Source organism: Gavia stellata, chromosome 3, assembly GCF_030936135.1.
Source record: "Gavia stellata isolate bGavSte3 chromosome 3, bGavSte3.hap2, whole genome shotgun sequence".
NCBI classification, from domain to species: Eukaryota; Metazoa; Chordata; class Aves; order Gaviiformes; family Gaviidae; genus Gavia; species Gavia stellata.
In genome coordinates this window covers 77,059,715-77,084,657 of record NC_082596.1, presented here as the reverse complement: position 1 = coordinate 77,084,657, position 24,943 = coordinate 77,059,715, and the positions used below count along the sequence as shown (strand labels likewise).

Genomic DNA, 24,943 nt, shown 5'->3' with positions numbered 1-24,943 from the left:
TGATTGCTGCATGAAAATCTATTAAGCCAAATTAATTAGGTAATGTTGCCTTACAAGAAGCATCTAATTATGATTTTAGGTTGTTGGAGGCCTTTGGGACAGATTTCAAAGAAGATCTTTTACCTCTCCACGGAGACCTGTTGATTTGTAAGTTTCATGTTTTTGTGAATATCGGGGTCCTCTGAACACTTCCTTTATGAAGTCTGTGTACAGTTAATTATTTCAGAAGACTAAATTCAGCAGCATTCTATAACTAGAGAAGTTAAAGTAGTCTATCAATAACTATATGAAAAGTAGACTTTAACATGCTTCTCCTGCAAGAGAGTTAAATATAAAAAGCAGAACAGAAGAAATCTGTAAAGTGAATCATTGTCATGACTTCATACACCTGATGTTTTCATTAAGACATGACATTTATGAAAACACCATGGTAATCATACTCATGTACAAACTCAAGGTTTTATTTGCTGTCTGTAGAATCCGAAACAATCACCTGTGCATCGGTGTCTTTTCTTCATTCTGTATTTCACCTATTCTATCTCATAGCGGAGCATTTTAGATGAGCCCAGTAAAGGGTGACAGGAGGTTCAGAAGGGCTCAGATGAAAGCCAAGTAGAGATGGGGAAGGAAAAGTTGGTCAAAGCAAGATAGGAAAACTAGAACTTGCCTCCTTTCCAGGCCATGAGCCAGCAGGTTTGCTTGGGCAAACTCAATGGACAGGTGTGCTACTGGGCACAGTCAGGCATAAAATGGGAGAAACAAGTACCTCTGCAGGGTGGAAGGGAGATAGAAGACACTATCATTATGGTTTCTTGAATGTTGCTCTTTCAAAGGAATATAGACGTGGACAGTGAGAGCAGCTTGCAGGGACAGACCAAGACAGAAATTCAGACCTGATGTTAAATTTTCCTGTGTTCTCAAGAATTGAATGAGAGAAGTGTTACAAGTAGAGAAGCAGTTCATTTTTAATGGAAACTTGCTTGTACTATCCTCGGAAATTGACTGAAGTCCCAGTATCTGAGAATGAAGATTAAAAGACAAGAGTCTGCCTGCTGAACTGGGTCATTTAGCATATATGCCAACCTAATCTTTTACCACGGTCTTTTACCAAATTCAAATGAGCATTGCATCATTCCAAGAGCAAAACTTTGACTTGTCACCGCGTCTCTTTTGGGACCTCATAAATATTCTATGAGAATATTCTGTCTGGTGAAAAAAAGGTGATTGATCTATTTTGTCTTTAACAGTGTAAGCCAAAGCTCTCGAACGTGTCATATCCCTTTGTATACATAAGTACAATGTTCCTGGGTTGTTCCTACTTTCTGCATTTTTGATTAAGCTCAAGCAATCCATCTCTCACTTTCTGAAGCAAGAGTTATAGAGGGACTATGTTATCTAATTTTAAGGTGTTTCCTGGTGCCAAGGGAGAGCGTGTGCCGAGTCTCCTCTGCTTGCGAGTGACTCCAGCCTTTTACCTGTAAACTAGAAATCAGAATCCGTTACGTCCTCTTTGGAAGAATATCCCAGTCTGATCATGGGTATAGCCAAAAGAACAAGAGATGACACATTTCTATCTTATTTCCATTCTTCCCAAGCCTCCTCTCTGCACATACATACTACAGCTGTCATTTGTTATGTCTTGCAAGTTCAGCAGGTGATTGTTTTCATCTTGGGACATGCCAAGCACACAGGGCAGTTCATGTCCATGTTTTTTCTTGTGGACCGTTTTAATAAATAACTAGAATTTTGGAGCACGCAGTATATGGTTCAGCTGCCTCCACCAGCTGTCTTATGAATAATGTACATATCTTTGATTTCTTTTCTATCCGAACAGTGGCTGTGTTGGTGCAGTAAATATTGAAGACATTGACAATGCCGATGTAGACTTTATCCCACTTAACCATGTGTGAACTCGCTACACAAGCATTGCACAGTATGTTTCCCTTATTAGCATGATTTTGATACTGCCTCTTGAGTTCTTGTTACTTGGGAAAGGGGAAGAAACAATTCAAGTTCTGGTCTTGGGCCAAAAGAATGAAAAAAATTGGGGGGAACACTCCTTATTTTTAACAACTTGAATGAGGTCTGTTAACACAGGAAGCACAGTAGGCTTTCAGATTCAAAATTGAACTTGAAAAGTCCTTTTTAATAACTGAGTCAGGAATAAATGGCCTACAGTGGTAACTGCCTACAGTGGTCAGTGTAGGTCTATATAAATCTAAGGGGCTATTCAGCCTAGATATACAAAATTAGTCAAGGAAGCTGATACAAAATTAGTCAAGGAAGCTGATACAAAATGAGCAGAGAGATGTCTACTGAGATGATGGATTTTATCCATCTACCTGTGTTATGGTAAGCTTAAATGCAACTTGTTTTGACTAAGTATGAATTTGTCATAGAACATTAAGGCCTGATTTTTTATTGTATCACATTAGTGTTACAGTTTCAGGGAAATTATGCTCCTAACGCCATGCATCATGTTTTTCAACCAGAAATGTTGATTGGGGTTTTTCCATCCAGGAGTTCCTCTGTGGCCCAAGTGACCCTGCCATCCGTCTGGTACAGAATGGTTGTAATGGACTGACAATAATTGACTACCCTTAGTGTGTCCATCCTGGGAAGTAAAAGCTGCCTGTGGTGACACCAGTGCAATATACTGTCTTGGTGTAATGAACTCTTCACGATCAGCAGGCTCTGACCTAGGCTGGGATGGAAATCAGAGTATACTCTCCCTCCTGCTGTTAACCTTGCTAGACTAGTTGCACAACCAAGTTTTAAGAACCCGGCAGGCACCTTTCCATTTTTCTGAATTGAGAAAGGTTGCATGTAAAGCTAGTCTGAGCACATCTGCTAGATCATACCCCAAAACACCTGACTCGTGGTTCCTAATGATGGTGAGACTACCTAACACAGGCATTCCTGTAAATGCCCAGCAGCAGGAAATAGATTTGTGTTGCATTCAAGGCTCAAGTGGGGAGGACATGGAGGAGAAGGTTCTGAGCTTAGCCTGCACCAGGAATTTCTGCTGATGCCATTCTGAGTAGAGTCCTTACTTCCAAAAAAAATATGTTTATTTTCAAACTATGCCATACTTTCACACTTACAAAGCTTCCCGCTCTTTAGGATTAATGAACAGGTCTGTTGGGTAGAAGTGCATGTGTCATTTTTTGATGGGTAGTATGACTTGAATATTGCCATGTTAAAAATGTGTGATTTTTAACTTTAACCACTAGATGGCCTTTGAGTTTTCAAAAGCTCCCTGAATGCAATTGGGAACACCTTACTTTTAGCTACATCATGAACTTTGAAATTAAAAGGTTTTCACTTTAAGACTTTCCTAAAGTTGTCCTTAGTAGCTTGAGCTGGTATTAAATATTTATGTGCAAAATTTTGAGATAGTAAGATGGTAAAAGTAGCAACATAATGGTAAGAACTAAAAATGATGAAACAAAAGAAGAAAGAGACTGTTCTGTTTACTTAATCAGATTTTCTCTTTGCATAGGCCTTTCCTTTCTGTCCTTTCAGTGGTCTTGCACAGTCCACATTTGTAAGGAAACTGCAGAAAGGATTCTTTGTTGGGGGAAGCAGTGGGAGAAAAGCTGTAAAAATATTGCCCTCTCTGTTCTAAAGAAAAGGCATAATGCTGGGCCTTACTCACATATGGCAGAGTATGTGCTAAACGTTCCTAGTTGCTGGAAGCTGCCTTGGAAGTAGCTGTAATTTCTGAGCTCCACCTTAGGTCAGTTCATTTCTGTTTCTTACATCAGTTTCAGGGAGAATGCATATCCTTTTGCAGTGCATCACATGCTGTCACACTTGTGGGGAAGGGCACATCATTCTTCACACAGCCTTACTTATTACAGCAGTAGGATCACAGGCAAACTAAGATGCTAAGCATTGTAAGATGGTCAAATTTGACTCATATTACTGCCACCAAACGTATTAATACCAACCTTTTATGTACATAGTGCACCATTCTGATTGTTTTATCTCACCTCCTGCACAAGTAATCCAATTTCTCACAGCCTTCATCTAACTTTTAACTTCTGCTTGAATTAGAACATAAAATAGTATAAAATTATTATTGAGAAATTTGCTTTAAAAATACAGCACATATAGCATACAACATAGGGCTGAACAGAGATTTCTGAATTTGTAGGGAAGTTAGCAGAGCTATTAACCCTTAGTTCTGCCATGTCATACTGCTGTTGCTGTAGAACTTTGAAGAATAGAAGCTGATGTGTACACTGTGCTGCAAACAGATATCTTGTCTGGAGCTATTTGCAACATATGGTATCATGATGGATTTATAAGTTTGAGCAACAGGTTCTATATTACCTTCTCTGGTATTCTCCATGTCATTTTGATGTTTTTTAGTGGAAGAGGCTAGGGGTTTCATTGATTTCTGGCAATGGGGAGACCAAGATCTCTGAGACCTAAAAGATTCTGACTTCTCAAAGCTGTGAAAAACTCAATTCCACCTGAAAAATTCTATTAAGTTCTTCATAAAGTATATTTACTCTCTGTCTATGTTTGTCAAATTTTTTTTTTTTTTTTTGCTTTGTGTGTTTGCCAGTAGTTCTGGAAAGATGTATAAAGGTATTAAGGCTACTAGACTCCCACCAAAATCCTTGAGAAGTTAGATATATGCTTTGAATTTAGAAGCCTAAATATGCTTTGTAAGTCTGTAAAATGTAAAAGTCTGTTTGTAGATAGTCACTTTCACTCTTTCATGGACTAGCAGTTGCACTTCCTGCCTCTAGCACTTAGGCAACACCGTTGGTGCTCAGGCATTACTCCAGAGTGAGACACTATTCTTCCTCAGACCAGCAAGAAAGCAGTAGCCATTCAAATTATTAGCAAAAGCTGAAACTAGCTAAGAGTCATCTGTCATGTAATTTTGCAGAGACAAACAGGAAGAGTGGTGAACCTTGGCATTTTTCATATGTTACCCTCACACCCACCCTCTCTTCCTTTTGGCAGAACAGGAAACCGTCTTTTGTTTTTCTTCTTTTTTCTTAAGGAATTAGAAAAAAGATAAAACTTGTGTCATGCTGCAGTTGAGCCTAAAAGCCCCTAGTATAAGATTAGTGTTGTAAAAAGCTACTGTGCATATACCCAGCACTCTAGATAATACTCTGAAGTCCTTACTGTGCGATTTGGAAGTTTTAAAGATGGGAGTCCAGGTGCAGTGTGATTAAGTGGCTTGCCAAATCCCGTTGGGAATCTGTAGCACAGTTAGGAATGAAATTTCATGTATCCTGAGCCTTAGCCTTTTCCTTTTTTTTTTACCAAACTCTAAGCTTTAAGCTATTGAAATGATGCTTTGCTGAAACTTGGTTTTAAAAAATAATAATTAGCACAAAATGAAGTTCTTAAAAGTTAGGCTGAGGCACAAGTGAAGACTTAGGAATCAAATTTTTTATCCAGTTTTTCTCTGTGGTTCAGACATGATATAGCTGTGGGAGCCTTCACCACATGTAAAAAGCCATGTCATAAGTGTTGTGACTCATCTACAAGTGCTAAATTTATGAATCTGAACTTATTAATCAAAACTATATTTGTGGTCTGGTGGCAGTCTAGGATGATCGGTGGGCATTTCCCTAAGGGAGCTGTGGAAGTGCTTTTCTCAGGCCAGACCCTCTTCATCTTCACACTTGACCAAAGATCCTGGATGGTAATTCAGTTCTTTTCATTCTCTTCCAGGCTTTCATTAAACCCTTACTTGGGGGAGAGGGATCAATTACATCATCTCTTGAGGTCTGTTCCAGCCCTGGAATGTAGCATCATTCATAATATCCTTGGTTGGTGCATGCACTCCTGGATTTGCTTTAGGATGAACTTGTTCCTCTTTTTCATCCTTGGTTATGTTGCAATGTATGCCTAAAAGCTGGAGTCTTCTATCATTTCTTTGCCAAGGGCATCATACAAATCTTTTAAAAAAAAAGAGCCAGTCAAAAAATCAGGAAGTTGTTGGGAAAGAGCACTCTGAAAATCTCTTTCTAATGCAATCCTTTTTCACCAACAGATATCCAAAAATCTTTCATAAAACTTATGATCTCGTTTTACAGCTCAGTGCTCCATCGGGTGGACTACATTGTCAGAGCACAGGAGTTGTAGGCTTGAATGTCATCTTTTTATGCCACTAAGTAGCAAGTTTCCAAATTGAATGCTTTGATGCTTCTTTGTATGTTGTTTGTGTAGTTTTGTTAGGTATACTGGACAACAATTGTCCAATGCCTCAAGTCCAATACTGATTTTTTGTGCATAGGTTCTTTTTCTTGTGGGTTTTTTCCTACTTTCTCTACTTGTCTGCCTACTTTAAACTCTTTTCTTGTATTTGCTTTCATTGCTTTCAAACCCATGCAGTGTAAATTCCATTGGAATCAGTAAGTTAAAGGTATCTGCTTAACAAGATTTCCTGAACAGGGGTAGAATTGACTATCCGTTCATATATTTTGCAGAACGGAGACCTCTGCGATTTGTTTTAGAAGACTTTGGACTCTGAATTGATTATGTCTGTTTTCCTTGGTTATTTTTTTCTTACTGGTTTTATTGTTAATTATTTGCATATAATATTTATTTATTTGTGGAAGATGAATACTGCCTTTGGTTTTATATGTCACACAACTAACCATATAGTAGGTAGGGAAGCAACTAAGAGCTAAAGAGTATGTTTTGTGTAGCCAGCCAGGTTTTCAAAAATAGTTCAGCAATCACACATGAAGACCAGAATTCTGAAAGAGCTCATATTCTAGGTGCATGTTGATTGCTAAGCTCCTGTGAAAATCTGGCCACAAACACCACAGTGAAACTTTTAAGTGCTGAGCACTTTTAAAAATCTGATCCCCTGTGTGTAACTGCTGCTCCAACCCAAATGGGTATCAAGGAAGAGGAGGATGGTCCAAATTCTGAGGAAACACTGTATTTTCAGCTCCCCTGGGCAAGTTACACAAAGGAGGAAACTTTGCAGCACAGCTATAAAGACTTCCAGGAAGGCTCAGACTGCTAAATTCTCTGGGCACTTTTGAGAGGCTCCATGCTGTTAATAAGTGAAAATAACTAATGACCCAATTAATTCTTTCTTGTTATTAACAACTACTTTGAAAAAATCTCTTTCTTACTCAGAAGTGCATTTTAAACATAATAATTTTGAAAACCATACAGAAACTGATTTTACTGCATCATATGGGTTCCCAACATAATCATCTGCTGTTCTCTTTTTCTTAAACATCTTTATAGGTATGTAATGTTGTATAATTCTCCTCCACCCCTAGTCACCAGCTTTTTCCTTTGTTGACCTCTTCCCCAATCAGCTGCTGAAACAAGGTTATGCTCTATGTGGTATTTTAGTTCTGCAGGTGTTTTAAGGGTCAATGGAAAAAAAGCCTCCCACGCTGGTGATGGGGATTTCCTCTGTAGCATTCATGGGCAGGGCTCTGGTAAATGCTCAGTCTGACAGACACAAATAACTCTCCTCCTTGGCATGGTAGAACTCCTTTCCATGCTCAGTGAATTAGCAGTACTTAGTGTAGTAATAGTGTAGCACGTGTAGTGCATTCCAGCATACCCAGCAACAGGTCATATCAATAAAGTGTTATATCTGCCTCGTGCTTTTCTCTTTTGTGTGTCTTTTGTATTATAGCACTGTGGTACTTACTGCAACCCACCTCTTGAAACTTGACAAAAGGAGTTAGGACAGATATTATGTTTTCTTGTTCCACATTAAAAGCCTCTGCCTCCAGAATTAAGTAAAAATCTGGCAGTCATTAGCATTTTAAAACTTGCTACTCATAATTCATCAGCTCTCATAATACTCAGTAGAGGGCAGTGCTTACACAATACATATGCATTCTAACAAAGTGTTATTTACTTAGCAGCACTTTTGAAGCATCAACTAATTCATTGCCATAACACTGGTAAAGTAGATTATAGTATTAGGTTTTGAAAGATGAAGACTGAGGAGGCTGAAGTGACTGTCCAAGGCCACAGAGGTTGTCTGTCAGAGAGAGGACAGGATCTGACCAAAATCCATTTCTGGAAGCAGTTGATTGAAATGGGAACTTAATACATAGAGTTTCTAGGAAGACAAAGTCCTAAGTGTTTCAAGTCCTGTAGTTCTTGCACAAAGCTATTCTCTGAAACTACCCTTTTTCTTGGTTTCTCAAGCACATTGGGCAAAGTGCTACTATCACATCAATATATCTGTAGCGACTTCAGTCATATTTCTTCAGTGCAGTCAGCTTCCAACTGACTGTGTGCATGCATCCCTTACCATTTCAAGTTACCACAGAAACCTCACAGGCCACAATTAGCTGGGGACAGGACCCTCTGCTGCCTTGCACCTTGCGTAGTCATTTTCATGGGCTGCCTAAGAGCTTTCCCACAATGTACCTTTTCTTCAGAAACTGATAGCTTGTCCACCATGTATGCATTTTTAGTGATTTTCCAGTTTGAGTCATTCGAGGGGGGTTGAGGGTGGGGGATGCTGAAATACCCTACTTTGACATTTTCCAAATGAGATTTTATTGCTGGCTTGAAATGGTTTCTTGTTTCTGAAAAATATTACCCCCTACTAAAAAAGGGGGTTAAAAAAGTTGAAAGCAGAATAAACCTGTTTGAAATTGTAGGAACAAAATGTTCCAGTTCAACATGATTCAAAATATTTCTGGGGAATTACCCTTTTGATGGTTTTATCCTATTAGAAACCCCAAATCTATCTGTAAATACCCATTCCCTATCCTGCTTCGATGGCTGAGGAAGAAGGGTGTGAAATGCAACCCAGAAGGCTCTGTTCAAAAATCCTGTCAGTCCCATCCTTTGCTCTGCATGGAGCACTTTGCTTTGACTTCAGAAGTTCTCTCCGGTGTATTCTTTCCCAACACAAGAGGCTGTATGCATTGAGTTTCCTGACACAGGATCACATCTGAGGCATTTTTACCACAGGTCATTCTGCTTGGCAAATGGGATCGTGGAATAAAAGAAGGACCACAAACATGTGACTTGTCAGTCTTCCTGGAAGGGAATTAGAGGTGGAAGCCAGTTGCAAGTCTTATGTACTGTGAGTGAGCCCTGAGAGGCCTGTTTTATAATTGCAGTAACCAGAAGAGGTAGTTAATGACTTAATCTGGTGATTTAGTTCTATGAGATTTATACAACAGTGTTTCTAAGAAAGAGTAAGATGTTAGGAACTCTTTGCTTGTAAGTGCAAGATAAAAATCTACTGGATTGGTTTCACTAGACAGAATTTTTGAAGAAAAAACTTGGATACCTCAGTCGTTCAAGCTGAAGTGCTAGGTCTAAGGTTTTCAAGAAGTACAAACTATTTGGGGGAATCTTGATTTTGCTCCCATAAAAACAGCTGACATAGAATTTACATGGCAAACCTGGGCATCCAATGCCCTCGAGACACCCTACAGCATCACTTCCAGCTGCTGCTTCAGAACAGTATGCATCCCCTGTAGGTCCTGTGCTATAGGGGGTTATCTCAGATACCTTAAGGCATCTCAAATAGCTCTAAATGCCAATATGGATGTCACACTAAATTAAGTCCACACTGTTTTTCTTACCAGGAAATAAAAATCTTTGAAGACATCCTGAGATGGACATATGAAACAGGCACACCAAAGCAGAGGCACTCAGAATCACTACATTCCACTTGAAAAATCTTAGAGCTTGCACAGATTCAGCTGTCAACACTGTATGTTTCTTACTGTTGGGACTAAGAGCTGCTAGCATGATAACAAGGAAGTGTATGAACAAGAGAGATGTCATGGTTACAGAAAGAAAGCTTGATGACGACAGCATAACCACAGAGGAGTTTTGTATGTTGCCTAGTGGTAGCCTGGCACTTAGTTGTTTTCTTTAGCAGCAACAATCTGGTTTAGCAGCTCATCAGAGAAAACACACAAGAGCTAGACAGCATGATCCAAAAACAAAAAACCAAAGGGGTATTTTTTTAACCTCAGTTTCTTCTGCTTTATCACATACATAACCGCAGCGCATTTTTGCATCTTCTTTGCAGGTTCCCAGGAGAGCAGCTGCTTTACTGTAGTGTAAGCTTTCTTACTATCCTGGTACTTTTAGCTTCTCTCTGCCGATCTCTCTTCTCTTTCAGAGCTACATCCTTCCCACATGTTATGAATATACCAACTTCTGTCAATCCTTTCTAACAGACAGTCTAGAAGAATTCTTCATCTTGAGTCATCTCTCAGGCTTGAGTTTTGGGTCACGTTTTGCCATTTATGATGCTTTTCTCTTTTCTTCTAGTTCTGCAAGTTTTAAAGGTCAGAAGATTTTATCAATCAGATGCCTCACAGTGCATAATGTATTCTAATATCTCCACAGCTGTATAGTTATTATGTGAGTTAACTCCAAATAGGCTTATAAAATGTTGCAAGTTAATATGGGGCTTCTTGTGATCTCCTGCTCTTCTCTGTGATGCTCATACAATTTCAAGGAAGTCAACTGAATTTCTTTATTACATGTGAGAGATGTATCTTGGTATGTAGCACAACACCAGGGTAATAAAACTCTGTTCACAGTCTGACTGATTCCTTCAAAGTGATACCACATTTTCAGGTTTGGATGAATGCATGTGCTTATACTTACACGCACCCAATGTCCGTTGTGTCCCTCAGTGGAATCCCTGCATATGCAGATAAAATTTTCTACAGAGTTACCTAATCTGCATGTAACCTAACAATTCTGCAGATGACACCAAGTTGGGTGGGTGTGTTGATCTGCTTGAGGGTCGGAAGGCTCTGCAGAGGGATCTGGACAGGCTGGATCGATGGGCCGCAGTCAATTGTATGCGGTTCAACAAGGCCAAGTGCCGGGTCCTACACTTGGGTCACAACAACCCCATGCAACGCTACAGGCTTGGGGACCAGTGGCTGGAAAGCTGCTTGGTGGAAAAGGACCTGGGGTTGTTGATTGACACCCGGCTGAAGATAAGCCAGCAGTGTGCCCAGGTGGCCAAGAAGGCCAACAGCATCCTGGCCTGTGTCAGAAACAGTGTGGCCAGCAGGAGTAGGGAGGTGATCGTGCCCCTGTACTTGGGGCTGGTGAGGGCCCCACCTCGAATCCTGTGTTCAGTTTTGGGCCCCTCCCTACAAGAAGGACATTGAGGTGCTGGAGCGTGTCCAGAGAAGGGCAGTGAAGCTGGTGAGGGGTCTGGAGCACAAGTCTTAGGAGAGGTTGAGAGAGCTGGGGGGGGAACCTTATCTCTCTCTACAACTACCTGAAAAGAGGTTGCAGAGAGGTGGGTGTTGGTCTCTTCTCCCAAGTGACAAGTGATCGGACAAGAGGAAATGGTCTCAAGTTGTGCCAGGGGAGGTTCAGACTGGATATTAGGAAAAATTTCTTCACTGAAAGGGTTGTCAGACATTGGAACAGGCTGTTCAGGGAGGTGGTTGAGTCACCATCCCTGGAGGTATTTAAAAGATGTGTGGATGAGGCACTTAGGGACATGGTTTAGTGGCAGACTTAGCAGTGTTAGGTTTACAGTTGGACCTGATGATCTTAAAGGTCTTTTCCAACCTAAACAATTCTATGATTCTATGATTCTAATTGTTTACTTTGACATGAAAAAGCAAATTTGTCTGCAAGCCATTTTGGCCAATGCTGAAAATATATTCTACTGCTGTACTAGATTTTCAGGCCGACTTGTTACCCCTGCATGGCTGCTGTCCAGATAGAGAGCAGATTTGTTACTTGCTCAGCCAACTACTTGGCGGTTCCCTATAGGTAACAGCTTCCCAAGTGCTACAAAACTGCTGTACTAATTCTACAAAGCCATCTTCTCTGGACAGTCACGTACTGCAGCATGGCCCAGGGACCATAGCAGTGTGTGAATATATGGGACAAAGAACTAGATGGTCTTTCTGCTAACTATGGGTGCAAAGACTTCAACATATACTGCCAATGTTCCTGTGGCAAGTATGGTTCACCCACAGTCCTTTGTTACAACTGTGGTAGGTAGATACAGCATTTTGTCGTTACCTCTGCTATTCTGGTGAGGAATTTCAGAGCCAAGTTTCCTAGTACATCTCACACATACGTCCAGTTTTGCATCCCGCGCTGAACTTAGTTGTGGAGAAGTAGCTTTTCAGCTGTACTGAAACTAATAGCTCTATGCACTTTATAATTAAAGGAACTATTTATTTTTACCCAGGGTACAGGGGACCCAAAAATACCTCAGAGATTACTTTAAAGGAAGCATTGTTATCATTCATGCAGTCTGAAGACCCAGAAAGGACTAATGTAGGCAAGGTTTACACCAAGTATTTAGTTGATTCAGTGGATGAAACAGCTTGTCATGAGTTCTTAACCTCCATGTGTATGGGCAGTCTGGATATATATAATTCAGCAGTGTCCTATTTTGAGCTGTCAGTATAGAACAGTACTGATGATACTCTCTGAATAACTTTGTGCTGAAAAAAAGCTGTCATACTAGCAGTTTAGATTGCTTTGTTTTTAATCTTCATGGATTATCTCTCTGAATTCATATTAGTGCCTTCTTTTTTTTTTCTTTAATTTTGTCCATCTCTGCTTCATCTTGCAGCAATGGCTATCAAAATTTTCTGTTGTGCTACCTCAGATAAGTAAAATTCTTTCCTCCATCTCTTTAAGGAACTTTCTTTTTGAATTTCACATTAAAACTTAGCATCAGAATTAACAAAAGGCTTTAGTTTTCCAAGATGTGGCACATACTGCCTCAGTCCACTGGTGTACTCGGGCTAGAATTTAAGTTGATGTGTCTAAGCAGTGTTAATAATATTACATATAGATGTAAATTTATTCTTAATAAATTCTAGGGGAAATTTAGAGAACTTTACAATCATTTGGGAAATCATTTGTGTTTTAGGCCATGAGAAATCACACCTGTTGGCCTAAAGCCTGCTACCTAAATTCCATGTTCGAAGCTGGAAGCTAAATATGACCTAAATCTATACCACATTTTTAAAGAACATTTCCTTGCTTTTTGTGCTCTTTGCAAACGCTATGACTCCATTTTTTCTTTGTGTTTAAATGTTGCTTGTAATCGTGAATATCATACAGATATTCAACCTAAACAACTGGGGGGAGAAAAAAAAGGAAAAGTCACTGAAGAACTCACTTTTGCCATCTCTAACCAAAGATTTTGGGCCAGATCATCAGCTAGATCATCATAAAGTTGTTTTGCTGATCTTAAAGAAGCTATGCCAGCTCATACATTCTAAGGACTACTCATTATATTATGAAGAATTTTTACCCCATCCATCTTTGATAAACAGCAGCTATTTTAGAACTGATCTGTAAGTCATATTTCAAGCCTATAGTCATTTAATTTACTCTTTCTCCACTCCCCACTCTCCCTTTAACTTTTTCCTTTAGCACTCCAGATATCCCTGGATACACTGGCAAGGTTCATTGGTCAGCAACCCACCCGGCAAATTCTAATCTTCCATCAACAACCCCATCAATAATTGCATGAATGCATGGGTAGGTATGAGGTATATTTCTCAGCTTGTTCAGAAAGATTACAGGGAAAATCCTAATTGCATTTATTTAGTTAAAGAACAATTAAATGTTAAGCATGACATTCCATTCCATTGGCTTAAAAAATACAGAACAGTTGGGGTTAGATCCCACCGTATTATTGACATGCTAATCTGAAATCCTTTTGAGGTTTTAGAATTTTTATGGAACATCGTGAGGTATATATTGAGAAGGTACCTTAACATTGAGGTAAATCGTGATTTCTAAATGTGGAGTATTTCTATACTGAGAAATTTTTCTTTAGCTATGGTCGCTAAGTCATGGCGTAAGTGACTGGGTTTTTTTTTTTATCACTTGATCTGTGTGTGTTTTAAAAGAGGCCCATGAATGTCAAAATGAAAAATTCCCAAAAGAAAACTGTGTGGTGTTGTGTTTACAAATTGGTGTTGGCAGACTTATGAAATGTGTATTTGCTACACAAAAATCATTGCTAAAAATGTGTGAGTTTACTCAGAAAGCAGTGAGAGGCAAAATCATGCCATGCCCCACACTGTTGCAACCCAGGACTCTGTGACTATGAAATCATCATAGCCCCACATCACTGTTGTGGCTACCTCATGAAGTGAGTTAATAATCTTTATTCTCTCTTGCTCTTCCATACCAGGCTTGTTAAAAATAGGGGCCACATTTTTTTAAGTATTTAGGTGTCTAACTCTTGTTGGTTTCAAAAGAGCCGATCACTTCAGAACAACTGAAAAACCCTTTTCCTTTTGTCAGCATATAGAGCTTCTGACACTGGCAAAGGACCAACCTAGCCTTTGTCCCAGTAGCTTCAGAATAGCTTAATAACTATTTATTTCCCCTCTCTCCTTTATGATTTTGTGCTTTAGATTCTGATTTCTTGTTATGCATAATGATCTAGGACATGGTGACACTATCCCAAGTTTCCATGTTTTCCTGAGAAATTTATCTTCCATTAAACTGTTTAATTTTCCTTAGGATTCTGTTCACAACACATCACGCTTCTTTTTCAGCACTGCCAGTGAAAAGTGTCCAGAAAAGGCTTGAGGACCTTTAGGGAGCTGCCTGGCTTTTAAAGAATTCACCTTGTCGTGTGTTTCATCATTGTGCAAAATGCACTGACTTCCATTTCTGCTGCCCTCCATCCATTCACCTCTGCTCTTTTTCTCTTGTGGTTAGACTTAGAAAATCGGCAATCACCTGTAGTTGCAGTTTGCTGTTGGCAGGGAATGAAGATGCACAACAGAGTCCTGAGTCTCTATAGGCTAATAAAGCTGAACTCGGATCAGCCTGATGCAAGACTAACTTGCTTGTAAATGTCACAGACAAATAAAAAGGCAAATGCATCTTAACAAAGATCATTGACAGACTTCAGACAGATACCAGATTTCAAGAGCAAAAAGACAGGCGCCACTGTGATCTAAGAAAGGAAAACACATCTGATACCTCCTTTTACTATCTACAGGTGTTACTGTGGGTGTAGTTTATAGTGGATGAATTTTCTTAGTTTTTAGTGGATAGCAAGAATGGGGTTCTCATCCTGTGCTAATGGAGACTTTCCAGAACCAGGATGGAATCCCCTGACTTTTTTGAAGAAGGGTGTGCAGGGAACAGATAGCAAGCATATCATACCCAGACATTGCAGACCAGATTTTACCACCCCTTTTCTGAGTAAAATTGTTACAGTCCTATTTGACTTTCTCTGGGGCTACTTGTGGAGTAAGATAGTATTCACTGACTTAAGATGGAGGATAGTAGCCCTCTATGAAACTGCTATGTAAGACTATTAGGGATGCTGGGAATTCCCCCCCAAAATTAGTTAGCGATGCCCATAAAAGAGAGCTGTTTAACCTTTGATTCCTTCCTTTTGTAAAAGAAAAGGTAAAAGCCCTGCTGATTTCAGTGGTCACCGGTCAAGCTAGACTGTAGTGGAAAGATGAAGAGAAGCGAGGTTATTCCTGGAATTTGGGGTCAGACTACCCCAATTCATCTCCACATGTTTTTTATGTAGGACGTGATCTCATTCATACTGTTTTTAAAATGGTGACCCCTTTTTTTCTCTTTGATCATTCTCAAACCATGACTGTAATAATTTCTCAGAAAGTAGCAAATGATTGCATGTGGTGGATGTTTTTATAGCTGCTTTATTTGACATGTCTACAATATACGGTCAGTCTCCTGAAGACAATTATGGGTATCAGAGGGAGTCTCTTGTCTATAGGTAACATGGTGTAATAAATGTTCCTGTCAAAAAGTACCAGCAATATCAGATAGACTAGGCAGCATGCAACCACTTCTGCACTGTATTTCTATCGCATGGAGCTTCCACAGTATGTGGGGCAAAACCCTTTATACCTCTTTTAAGCTTTATGAACTCAACAGGATTGTATAGGATATACAACAGAAGAAATACGGTTTCTTCATCTTTGAATATGAATAGTATTTTTATATGTCAAGCTTTATTGATGTATTTTTATTGTATTTTTATTTCCAGGTAATCCCAAGGTGAAGTCAGAAAATTAGGTTTCAAAGTCCTTTAGTGCAGTTAAATTCTGGCAGCATTGTTTAGCTTTTGCATAGGAAGAAATGTTTTATGTGTTGTTTTGTGTTTTGTTTTGTGTTTAAATGAACTGTCCATTGCTACCCAGAAAACACAAATCCATTTGCACCACGAGTTGTATGGAAATGTGTTTGCCTTGCCATAGTTAATATAAGGTAGTGCTGGATTTACTTTGATTTTAGAGAGACAGATTGCACCTTTTCAGCAAGTTGCTTTGGAGATTTCAAAAGTGATATTTACGTTAGAAGAAAATATTTTTTGTTTGGAGAGTGAATGAACATAAGACTCCGTGGTCAGTTGCATGTCAGCCCTGCTTTTGATTATGTGTTTTGGAGCAGAAGGGCTACACCAGCTTAGGTTGTAGGTATAAGATTATTTATAGTGCCTCTTCCTATAAAAGATTAGAAGAATATCAGAAGTCTAGCATAAATTGCTCCCTCCCAGACAGTCCCCAGTATATTTTCTAATCCCCATCCCAGTATTCTGTACCACGAGGACTGGGCATCTAAAGCAGGCATGTCATGGTGCCAGCAAAATGTTTTTTCTAGGCTTGAAAGCCAAACCTCCAGCATCACCAGAGTTAACCCTCCAGGCACCACAGGGCCTTATGTGCTTGAATGCATTCAGCATGCTCATGGCAGTTCTCCACAGTATGCAGGTTAGTTGTGAAGCAACGGTGTGTGTCCAAGAAAGACTGAAAAGAGGCAAGAGGCAGAACATACCTTTCTTACAGCTGCTGTAGGGATCTGTCTTTCAGCACGTTACATACGTAAGATTTAAAACTCTTAGGAAGATTTGCCACCATTGTTCTTAAGGGGGCTGACTTTAATACTATGGAATATTACAAATTATTAATATTCTCTGAGGCCAATGGGCATAACTGTTTATGAAGAATGCAGTGAGAGGGAAGAAGAGGGAATGTTTAGCACTATGAGAACACATTTTAAAAGTCTTTTTTTCTTTGTCTTTTTGTGACTGCAGATGCACAGCAAAACACGGAAGCTCATCTCAGTATAATCACCAGGGTCCTTTTTCTCAAACGGTGACTCCAGTTAGTCCTCAGAAATCTTTCAACAAGAGAGAACAAGAAACTATTACAGTTTAGAAAGTGTCAATCCTTTTTACCTGCAGAACTGAGAGCCTCAGTGTCTGACAGTGAGGAGGAAGGAAATGTGTGATTCTGTGTGGATACTTTAAATACGGAACAAAAATAAAATAACATAGAAGTGGGTGTTTGTGGTAGTCCTTATTACATTATTCTCGTATTTATGACTTACTAGCGTTGACAGTTAAAACCATATTAAAAACAAGAGGAGTCATAAGTCAAAGGCTTGAAACCTGCTCTCTGTACTGGATTACCTCGTTAACTAAGGTAGAAAATTATGCTGTAGCTGTTCCATCCATTGACATAAACATTTTGTGTATATATATGAACACATACACATGCAGACACACATATGTAAATGTTATTATTAACTAAGAAATCATTACAGAGCAGCAGCCCTCACCAGCTGTCCTAAGTGTGCCTTGCAAAGGTGGTTAAATGTCACAGAGTGAGATTTTAATCTTTGCCTGTGCTGGCTCTGTGTGTGGTAGTGAATAAAAGGAACCAGGTTATGTTCTCTGGTCTGGAGGCTAATTAAGACTGTGTGGCTTGCATCCATGCTTAAATTCTCTTATGCTTAAACTGAAAATAGTTACGTAGGGAAGATGGAAGGCCAGTACTTAAGCCTTTGTCTCAGCACTGTTTTATTTTCTGGCGTTGGTGCAGACATCATGAGGAAGTTGCATCCCTGAGAAAGAGAAGACGAAATGCAAATTTGTAGTTCAGGGAGTTCTGCTGTGCTCCAGGGGCCAAAATAGTCCAAATGGTTTATTCTAATGTGGAAAGCCTGGCAGCTTGCTCAGAAGTTTCTGTCCTGAGGTCTCTGGTGAGTTGTATTACCCAAATCTTCTATATTGTTGCTCTGTTAGCTCTCCTGCTTGCCTTTCTCCAGCAGGCTTCTGAGGTACATATGTGTGTAGCAAACACATTTATAAGAAATAGCTTTCCCATGTCCAGTTAAGGGCTTTCTGTGAAGGATTATAAAATGCACCAATGGCGAAAGGCCTTTTTAAGAGCAGACTGAAGACTCATTGGAAATACTGAAAGATAGGGAATATTCAAATCCCTGATGCTGGTGTGCAAATCTCAGTCATACAAGATATACAAGCCCCTAGGGAATGTGAGATGACAGCTAAGCAAGATAAGCACTGACACTAAGGTATACCATTTCTCTTAATAAGACTGTAGAAGATTGTTTATCCTGAAGTGGAGCAGAAATATTCCCGTTCTTGAAATGTCTGACCTAAACCAGAAACTATATCACTTTTAGCACTCTGTATTTTCATCATGCACAAAACACTGACACCTGATTTTTTAGAAGAGATGCTCTCATCTAATCAGTTTCTCTGTATGCATTAAATTAGAACTTATGGGTACATGTGCAAAATTAAAGCCTATTTACAGGTACAGGAAAGATGCAACCTGCCTTTGCCTTTTGTGCTTGTCCATTTTGGAGCTGTACATGTATACAAGTCAGTGAATATTTCAAATGAAAATATAGTCTCTTTTGCAAATTTGGCTTATTATGTCCCATTGAATTCTATGTACCATATAAAAATATTTGCAAATTTGTTACTGCTTACAAGGTTCTTATATGCTTGAGAAGGATTCCAATTAAATCTTTCAGATCCCCAACTCTGCAGTGCAGAGAGAGTGATCTGACTTTGGGTAAGAATGTAGGAATTGTCTTTGTGCAACGCAACGCAGCGTCACAGGCTATATCTTGAACAGAAACTTCAACTCAATTCAAACTAGCAGATGAAAACTGATTACATTTTAAACCCGCAGTGGGCTGAGAACATTGTCTGCAAAGACAGATGCCATCACTTGAGTAAGTTCAGATTGGATGCTTTATGTATAAAAACATTTTACACATGGCATAATTAAAGCACAATAATCTAATGAGGTGGGAGCTATATACAAAATGGGTCAGGCTCTCAGCTGGATAACTCAGCATAGTTTTCTCTGACTTTACAGATTGGTTAAGAGCCAGAATATCTACATCTAATGAGCGAAAGCTGTGTGTTACAAATCCTCTAGATAAATAAAAAAAAATTGCAAGGATGATTTACACTTCTCCATACTGCTACATCAAATTGAGGAAATTTATAAAAAAATAAACAGTGAGGAGGAAAGGTATTTTTTTGAAGTCAGTTTCTAGTTACTTTCAGTTTCTCTGAAAAGTTGAACAAAGAGCAACAAGCTCTTGGGCTTAAAGAGCAAATGGAAGGGAAATGCTTGTATCTGAACTATAAAGTCCCTAATTTCACTTAAAATAAACTAATTAAAGCAACAAAAAGCATGTTTTCAAACTGTTTTTCCCATTAAGAAGTTCTTATGATTTTAACAGATCTATATTTTTATCCTAAAATTATAAGATGGTATTCCTTGAAATCTCAAGGAGGGAACATTTTTATGTATTGAAACAGAAGAACTTACAAAAGTAATAATTAAAAAATAGGTATGTGACACATTCAATACAAGGACTGTTCCTGTTTCTACTGGCTGCAATAGCGTTGCTCTTGGTAGTAAAGGCAGAAGGGGACACTTGCCATCACGTCAATCCTATAAATAGCACTACTTGATTTAATCTGAACCCATCTAGATTCATGTGATTCATGGTATGGTGAACTGGTTATTGCTGTTTTAAAATTTTCTGACTCTTCCACACTATCCTAAAGAGAAACAAAAAGCCTCCGTAGAATATCCTTTCACTTGGTACTGGGGCATATGATATAAAGTATATGAAAAACGGTTGCGATTAAAGAATCTCAGTTTTGCCTCCAGTTGGAAACCAGATCATGGGACAACTTCTGCTTTCCATCTGTTAAATGCCTTGCTGAATCATAGATGTTGTTAATCTATACACAGTGTTCATAAAGCAGTCAAATTTCAAGTCACTAAAAATCATTTTTGGATCTGTTCCTTTGAGTTACAGAATCAACACCTAGATGAACAGGAACAGAGTTGGCTTCCGGTGTGTAGTAAAACCACTGAAAAACAATGCTGCCGTGAGAGAAATGGTTTCCTGGGTAGAATTTAGTTGGTTTTCCTTCTACAGTCTTCTAAAGGCTTCTGAAAGTGTAGTCTTCTAAAACATAGAGTTTACACCATGCAAAAAGTCTACATTTGCAGCTTGTTTCGCAGAATCTCTCTTTATAAGCAGCAGGCTACGGAAGTTAATAGATTTGAAGTCATTTTGTGTAAAGTAGTTGTTAGCATAGTGACCATGCTTTTAATATGATCACTTCAATGTTCACAGTAAACAAACATATCGTAAACTATTCTATTTCTTTTTAAATATCTCTAAATAATATCTATATATTTTTTGTATGCATAGCTACTAAACCCCTTCAAATACATTTTTGCATTATGTTGAATGGATCAATCATAAACATTTTGACATGGAAAAATAGGCTACAATAGAACAATTATCATAACTCTAGCTAAAGTTCATATTTTTTTAGACTACATTCTTCTCCCTCTTGCTCCTTTCAGAAATACACATTTAAAAAAATTGGTTTCCTTTGGTTTGTTTGTTATTTTATTCCTAATGCTTCTCATCTGCCATCTAGTAAAGGTCATAGAAATATTAATGTACTTCCAAAGCAAGAAGACCAAAAAGCTTTGCTTTCAACATAGCTTAGAGTATGGGGATGCAAATTGCAAAAAATCAGTGGCCTGTATCTTCTCACAGAATTATTTAGTAATGAATATACCAAGTGAAAGAGAAATGTCTGTTGGGTAAACAATACACATAAACAACTTCATGGTAGGAAAATAATATGATATAAGAGGCTGTGGTGATCCTAGCCTGAAATCTTGAAAATGACTGGAGAAAATAAGGTACTTATAGAGGATACAGAAAGCAAAAGCCTATAATAACTGGAAACTTTGTTTTGTTTCGCTGTAGGTAAAAATATTTTTTATTTAATAAAATACAATTAAAAATAGAAAAACATCATTACCAAGTAGACGACTCATGTTGCTTTCAGAAATTATTGGAGAGGTAAAGTATGATTTACTTGGAGAAGTTTGGCAGAGCAGAGGAGAAAACAAAGTTTAAGTGGGGTATTCCCCTCCACTGGTGGCTAAAAGCTCCTTGTTTCGGATCTCAGCATCTTTCAGCCACTGCCATCTTCTCTCTCTCCCCAGCTATGCAGGACTCGAGATCCTTGTCTCACACTGTAGAACAGGACTCTGTGTTTTCCCCAGTGTGCGGGAATACAAAGCAGCCCTGCAAAGTGTTTATCGAGCCATCGCAGAGGAGATTGCTCCCAAAATACTGACCTTGTGTCAGTATTTGTTGTGCTGAGGCAGGACAGCTGCTCACCATCTCATCCATGGTCCAGTTGTACTTAGCAAATGTAATTGCTGGCTTTGTAGTAAGGAGTGATGACACCCCTTCCCTTGCAAATACTGTTGTGTGACATTTAATGACGGTAAGAAGTCAAGACTGCTTTGTATCTTCTCTGAAAACCATCAATTCTGAGATCAGCCTGAGGAATTGTGTCTCAGTAAAGGCTGAGAAGGAAAATAGCCACCCAAATCATCCCCTCATTTACTAAATTTGATTTTCACTGGGGGTTTCTCAGAGAAGTAGGAATCAGGCCTAAATGTAGTTGCTTACGGGACCTGACAATGCCATTGCTGCTGCTGTGTGCTCATTACTTAGTCTAGTAATGAACATACGTAGTATGTTTATGACATATATACATACATGTAGGCCCTAAAAGTCAAAGGTCTTTAGGCACCCACGTTCCACTTACTGGTGTTTTTGTTTGCCTGCATGTGCAACTTTGGAGCATCACTAACTCAGCAGCTGGGTAACATTAGAGCTCTGTAAGTGGTGTTCTTTTCACCATGGCTTATACTGCAAACCTCTGACAGTATCCTATCTCTGCTCCATTTAAAGATACTAATCAGGTTCCATCTTTAGATAAAGGGCATTGTATGGCTCCTTGTCATTCTGCATGAAACAAATCTGTATGTGTAAATGATATGTACACTCATTAATTTAGGATTTTGCTGTGAATTTCTTCAGCATTCTCACAATCGGAATACAAAATGAAATTTCCAGGACTTCCTAATAAAGATCTAAACCACACAAGTAGCAGTATGAAGGAATTCAATGGAACTATTCATATGAATAAAATTACATTTGTGCAGTTTCTCTCATCTTTGATGTGGCCCTTTGATTCAAGAAATTATCCCTATATAACAAAGTACTTAGAGACAAAGCTGAGCACAAGCACATTGCTGGCTTTCAATTTTAGAACAGCATACACCTCGCTGAATCCTGTGGTGTAAACCTTCTCATTTATATCAATGACCACTAAAAACCTATAGATCACTTGCTTAACACCACTTAAACTAGTTAACTGTTTCATTGCTGATAGAAAGTCTAACAATATGCAAATATTGCAGTTATTCAGTAAAGCAAGGATGTATCTATTAAATCCAGACATTTCCTTCAACAAGAACCTTTCAGTATTCAGTGAGTCCATTACTTTTAGTTAAAAGAAAAATCCTTAGACTTCCTCCTTAAAAACTGAACTAAGTTTCTTACAGGACCTCTATGCTTTTTGAAGAAAGTCCAATGTATTCTGCACAGGGCGAAAGTAAAACTCTCAGCTGATAAAATTACTTACAGCTTTCTATCACGTTCAGTTCACCAGTGACTGCCAGTCAATTCAGGGTAAAAAGCCTACCCAAGATCAGAAAGAAGTCCAGTCCAGTTAACCAGGCACAGACCTGAGAGTTAGGGCTTTCCAGTTTACCTACATCATGCTCTCAGTGCTCTTTACTTTCATCTCCTCTACACACACACTCTTTTAGGATGGGGATAAGAGCGCCTTGCTTTGCAAAGAAGTGAGAAAATCAAGGAGGAAAAGGGATAGACAAAAGCTAAGTGCTCTTACTCTTATTCTCTACTGAAATGAAAATGACAGTTAATTTCTTTTTCTGCAAGCTCCACGTTGCTTTTGCTATTTCTCCATTTGTCTAATCCCAGCCCTAACCTGAAAAGCTGTTAGTGTGAAATCTCACAGAACTTCCTAGGCTCATTTCCATATTTTTTTGCTGACAGCCTTGCGTGGGACAATTAAATAATTTGGGTAAGCAGTCACCCCAATCAAAATATTTTCCAGTTAATTAGCAGATCAGATATCAGTGAAAAAAGCATATAATTGTATTAGCCACCATCAGTTTGACACAGTAAATATGCTAGTATGTACACATCTCAAATAATGACACAGTCAGCAGGCTGTAAATCAAACTAATTTACACTTAAAATAATTAGAGAATAAAGGAGAAATGACTGGAATGACCGAAGATTTTGTAGAAAGCAAGCCACATCACAAATGTAAGTGATTAAAAAGAAAAGTCTTAATGACAGCTTTGATAAAGCTGCCTAAATGCAAGGTAACTTGAACTATGTACCTTATCAGTAAACTGGACAAGCTCCAAGCAAAAAAAAAAAAAAAAAAAAAAAGCAGAAGTGTCCACTGACTTCAGTGCTGTGTAAATCAAGCTGCAACTTTTTAATAACTAAGGATTAGGTGCATGGAGGGCAATATATGCCTAAAGCAGAAGTCAGGTGGGATTTAATTACTCAAATCAAAACCTGACATTAATTTTCCTCCCCACAATATACATCAAACTGCACAACTGCCAGCACATCCTGAAGTTGACCCTTTAGCCTGGAAGTTCCCTAGACACTGAGGCTGTGTCCACACTGGTGAATTAAAACACATCAAGGGCCACTTGATGGCACTTGGGTCAGGGAATGGCCAATAACTGTACTTTTAACTCGACGAGACTCCAAAACCAGGATGCCACCAGTAAGAAGAATTGGTAACTCCTACCAGTTTCTGAATTTATGTCTGAGATGGTTTTGGGTGGGTGGAGAAGAATGCTGTTTGGCATGAACCAAAAATATGCCAGACGCTGTGCTAAAAATCTAATAGTATAGCTGGTCCAGTTGTACAGCCAGGAACAGTCCCCAGTGGTTTTTAATTTGCTCACATAGACACAGCTGCAGAAATTTGCTTCAGAGCTTGCACAGAATTACCTGACACAGTGCACACATAAGCCGGTCGAGTTCCAGAAACAACAATAACAATAAACAGTTTCCCCAAGCAGCCTGTCCCCTGTGAATTAGGATATGTCCTTGAGAGGAAGAGATGTGGGTAGGATTCACAACTGCAATGGGAGTAAGATGGCCGCAAGCCTCAGAAAAGAATTATGGAGTCATAAAAAAATGTAATTTGGAGGGGAGCTCTGGTGGTCATCTGTATAAACCCCCTGTTCAAGCTGAGGCCAACAGTGAAGGCAAAGCTAGTGGCTCTGGGCCTTGCTCAGCTGGATTCTGAAAAATCTCCAAGAATGGAGACTCCACAGCCTCTCTGGGCAACATGTTCCAGTGCTTCCCAGCTCTCCCTGTGAGCATCTTTTCCTTGTATTGTCTTCGTTACAGTTTGGGACCATTGCCTCATGTCTCTTGGCTTTGCACCTCACAGAAATGTCACCCTCCCATCTAACTCCTTTTCTTCAGGCTACAGTAACCCAGTTCCCTAGTCCTTAAGTGATGTGCTGCAGCCCCACCATCATCTCTCCAATTTGTCAGTAGTAATCTCCCCTGTCTCCAGGCAGCTTGTGGTTTGTCCAGCCTTGTTGAATCCTTTAAGCCAGGACACTACTGAACTTCCATACCACATAAAGGAGATGTGGGAAAGGGGAGAAAATAAAGGAAAGTAGCTTCCCCAGGTTGTTTT

The 24,943-nt window shown here is 39.1% G+C and overlaps 1 protein-coding gene across 1 annotated transcript in view; it reads left to right on the top strand.

Annotated features, from left to right (window-relative positions):
* The window catches only part of SPMIP7 (sperm microtubule inner protein 7), a 28,781-nt gene extending 11,613 nt beyond the window's left edge, over nucleotides 1-17,168 (top strand). The window contains 5 exon segments of the mRNA XM_059815819.1: nucleotides 80-147; nucleotides 1,248-1,289; nucleotides 1,835-1,933; nucleotides 13,378-13,485; nucleotides 17,045-17,168. Of these exon segments, the coding sequence (XP_059671802.1) occupies nucleotides 80-147; nucleotides 1,248-1,289; nucleotides 1,835-1,933; nucleotides 13,378-13,485; nucleotides 17,045-17,168 (441 nt within the window).
* The last annotated feature ends 7,775 nt before the right edge of the window (nucleotides 17,169-24,943 follow it).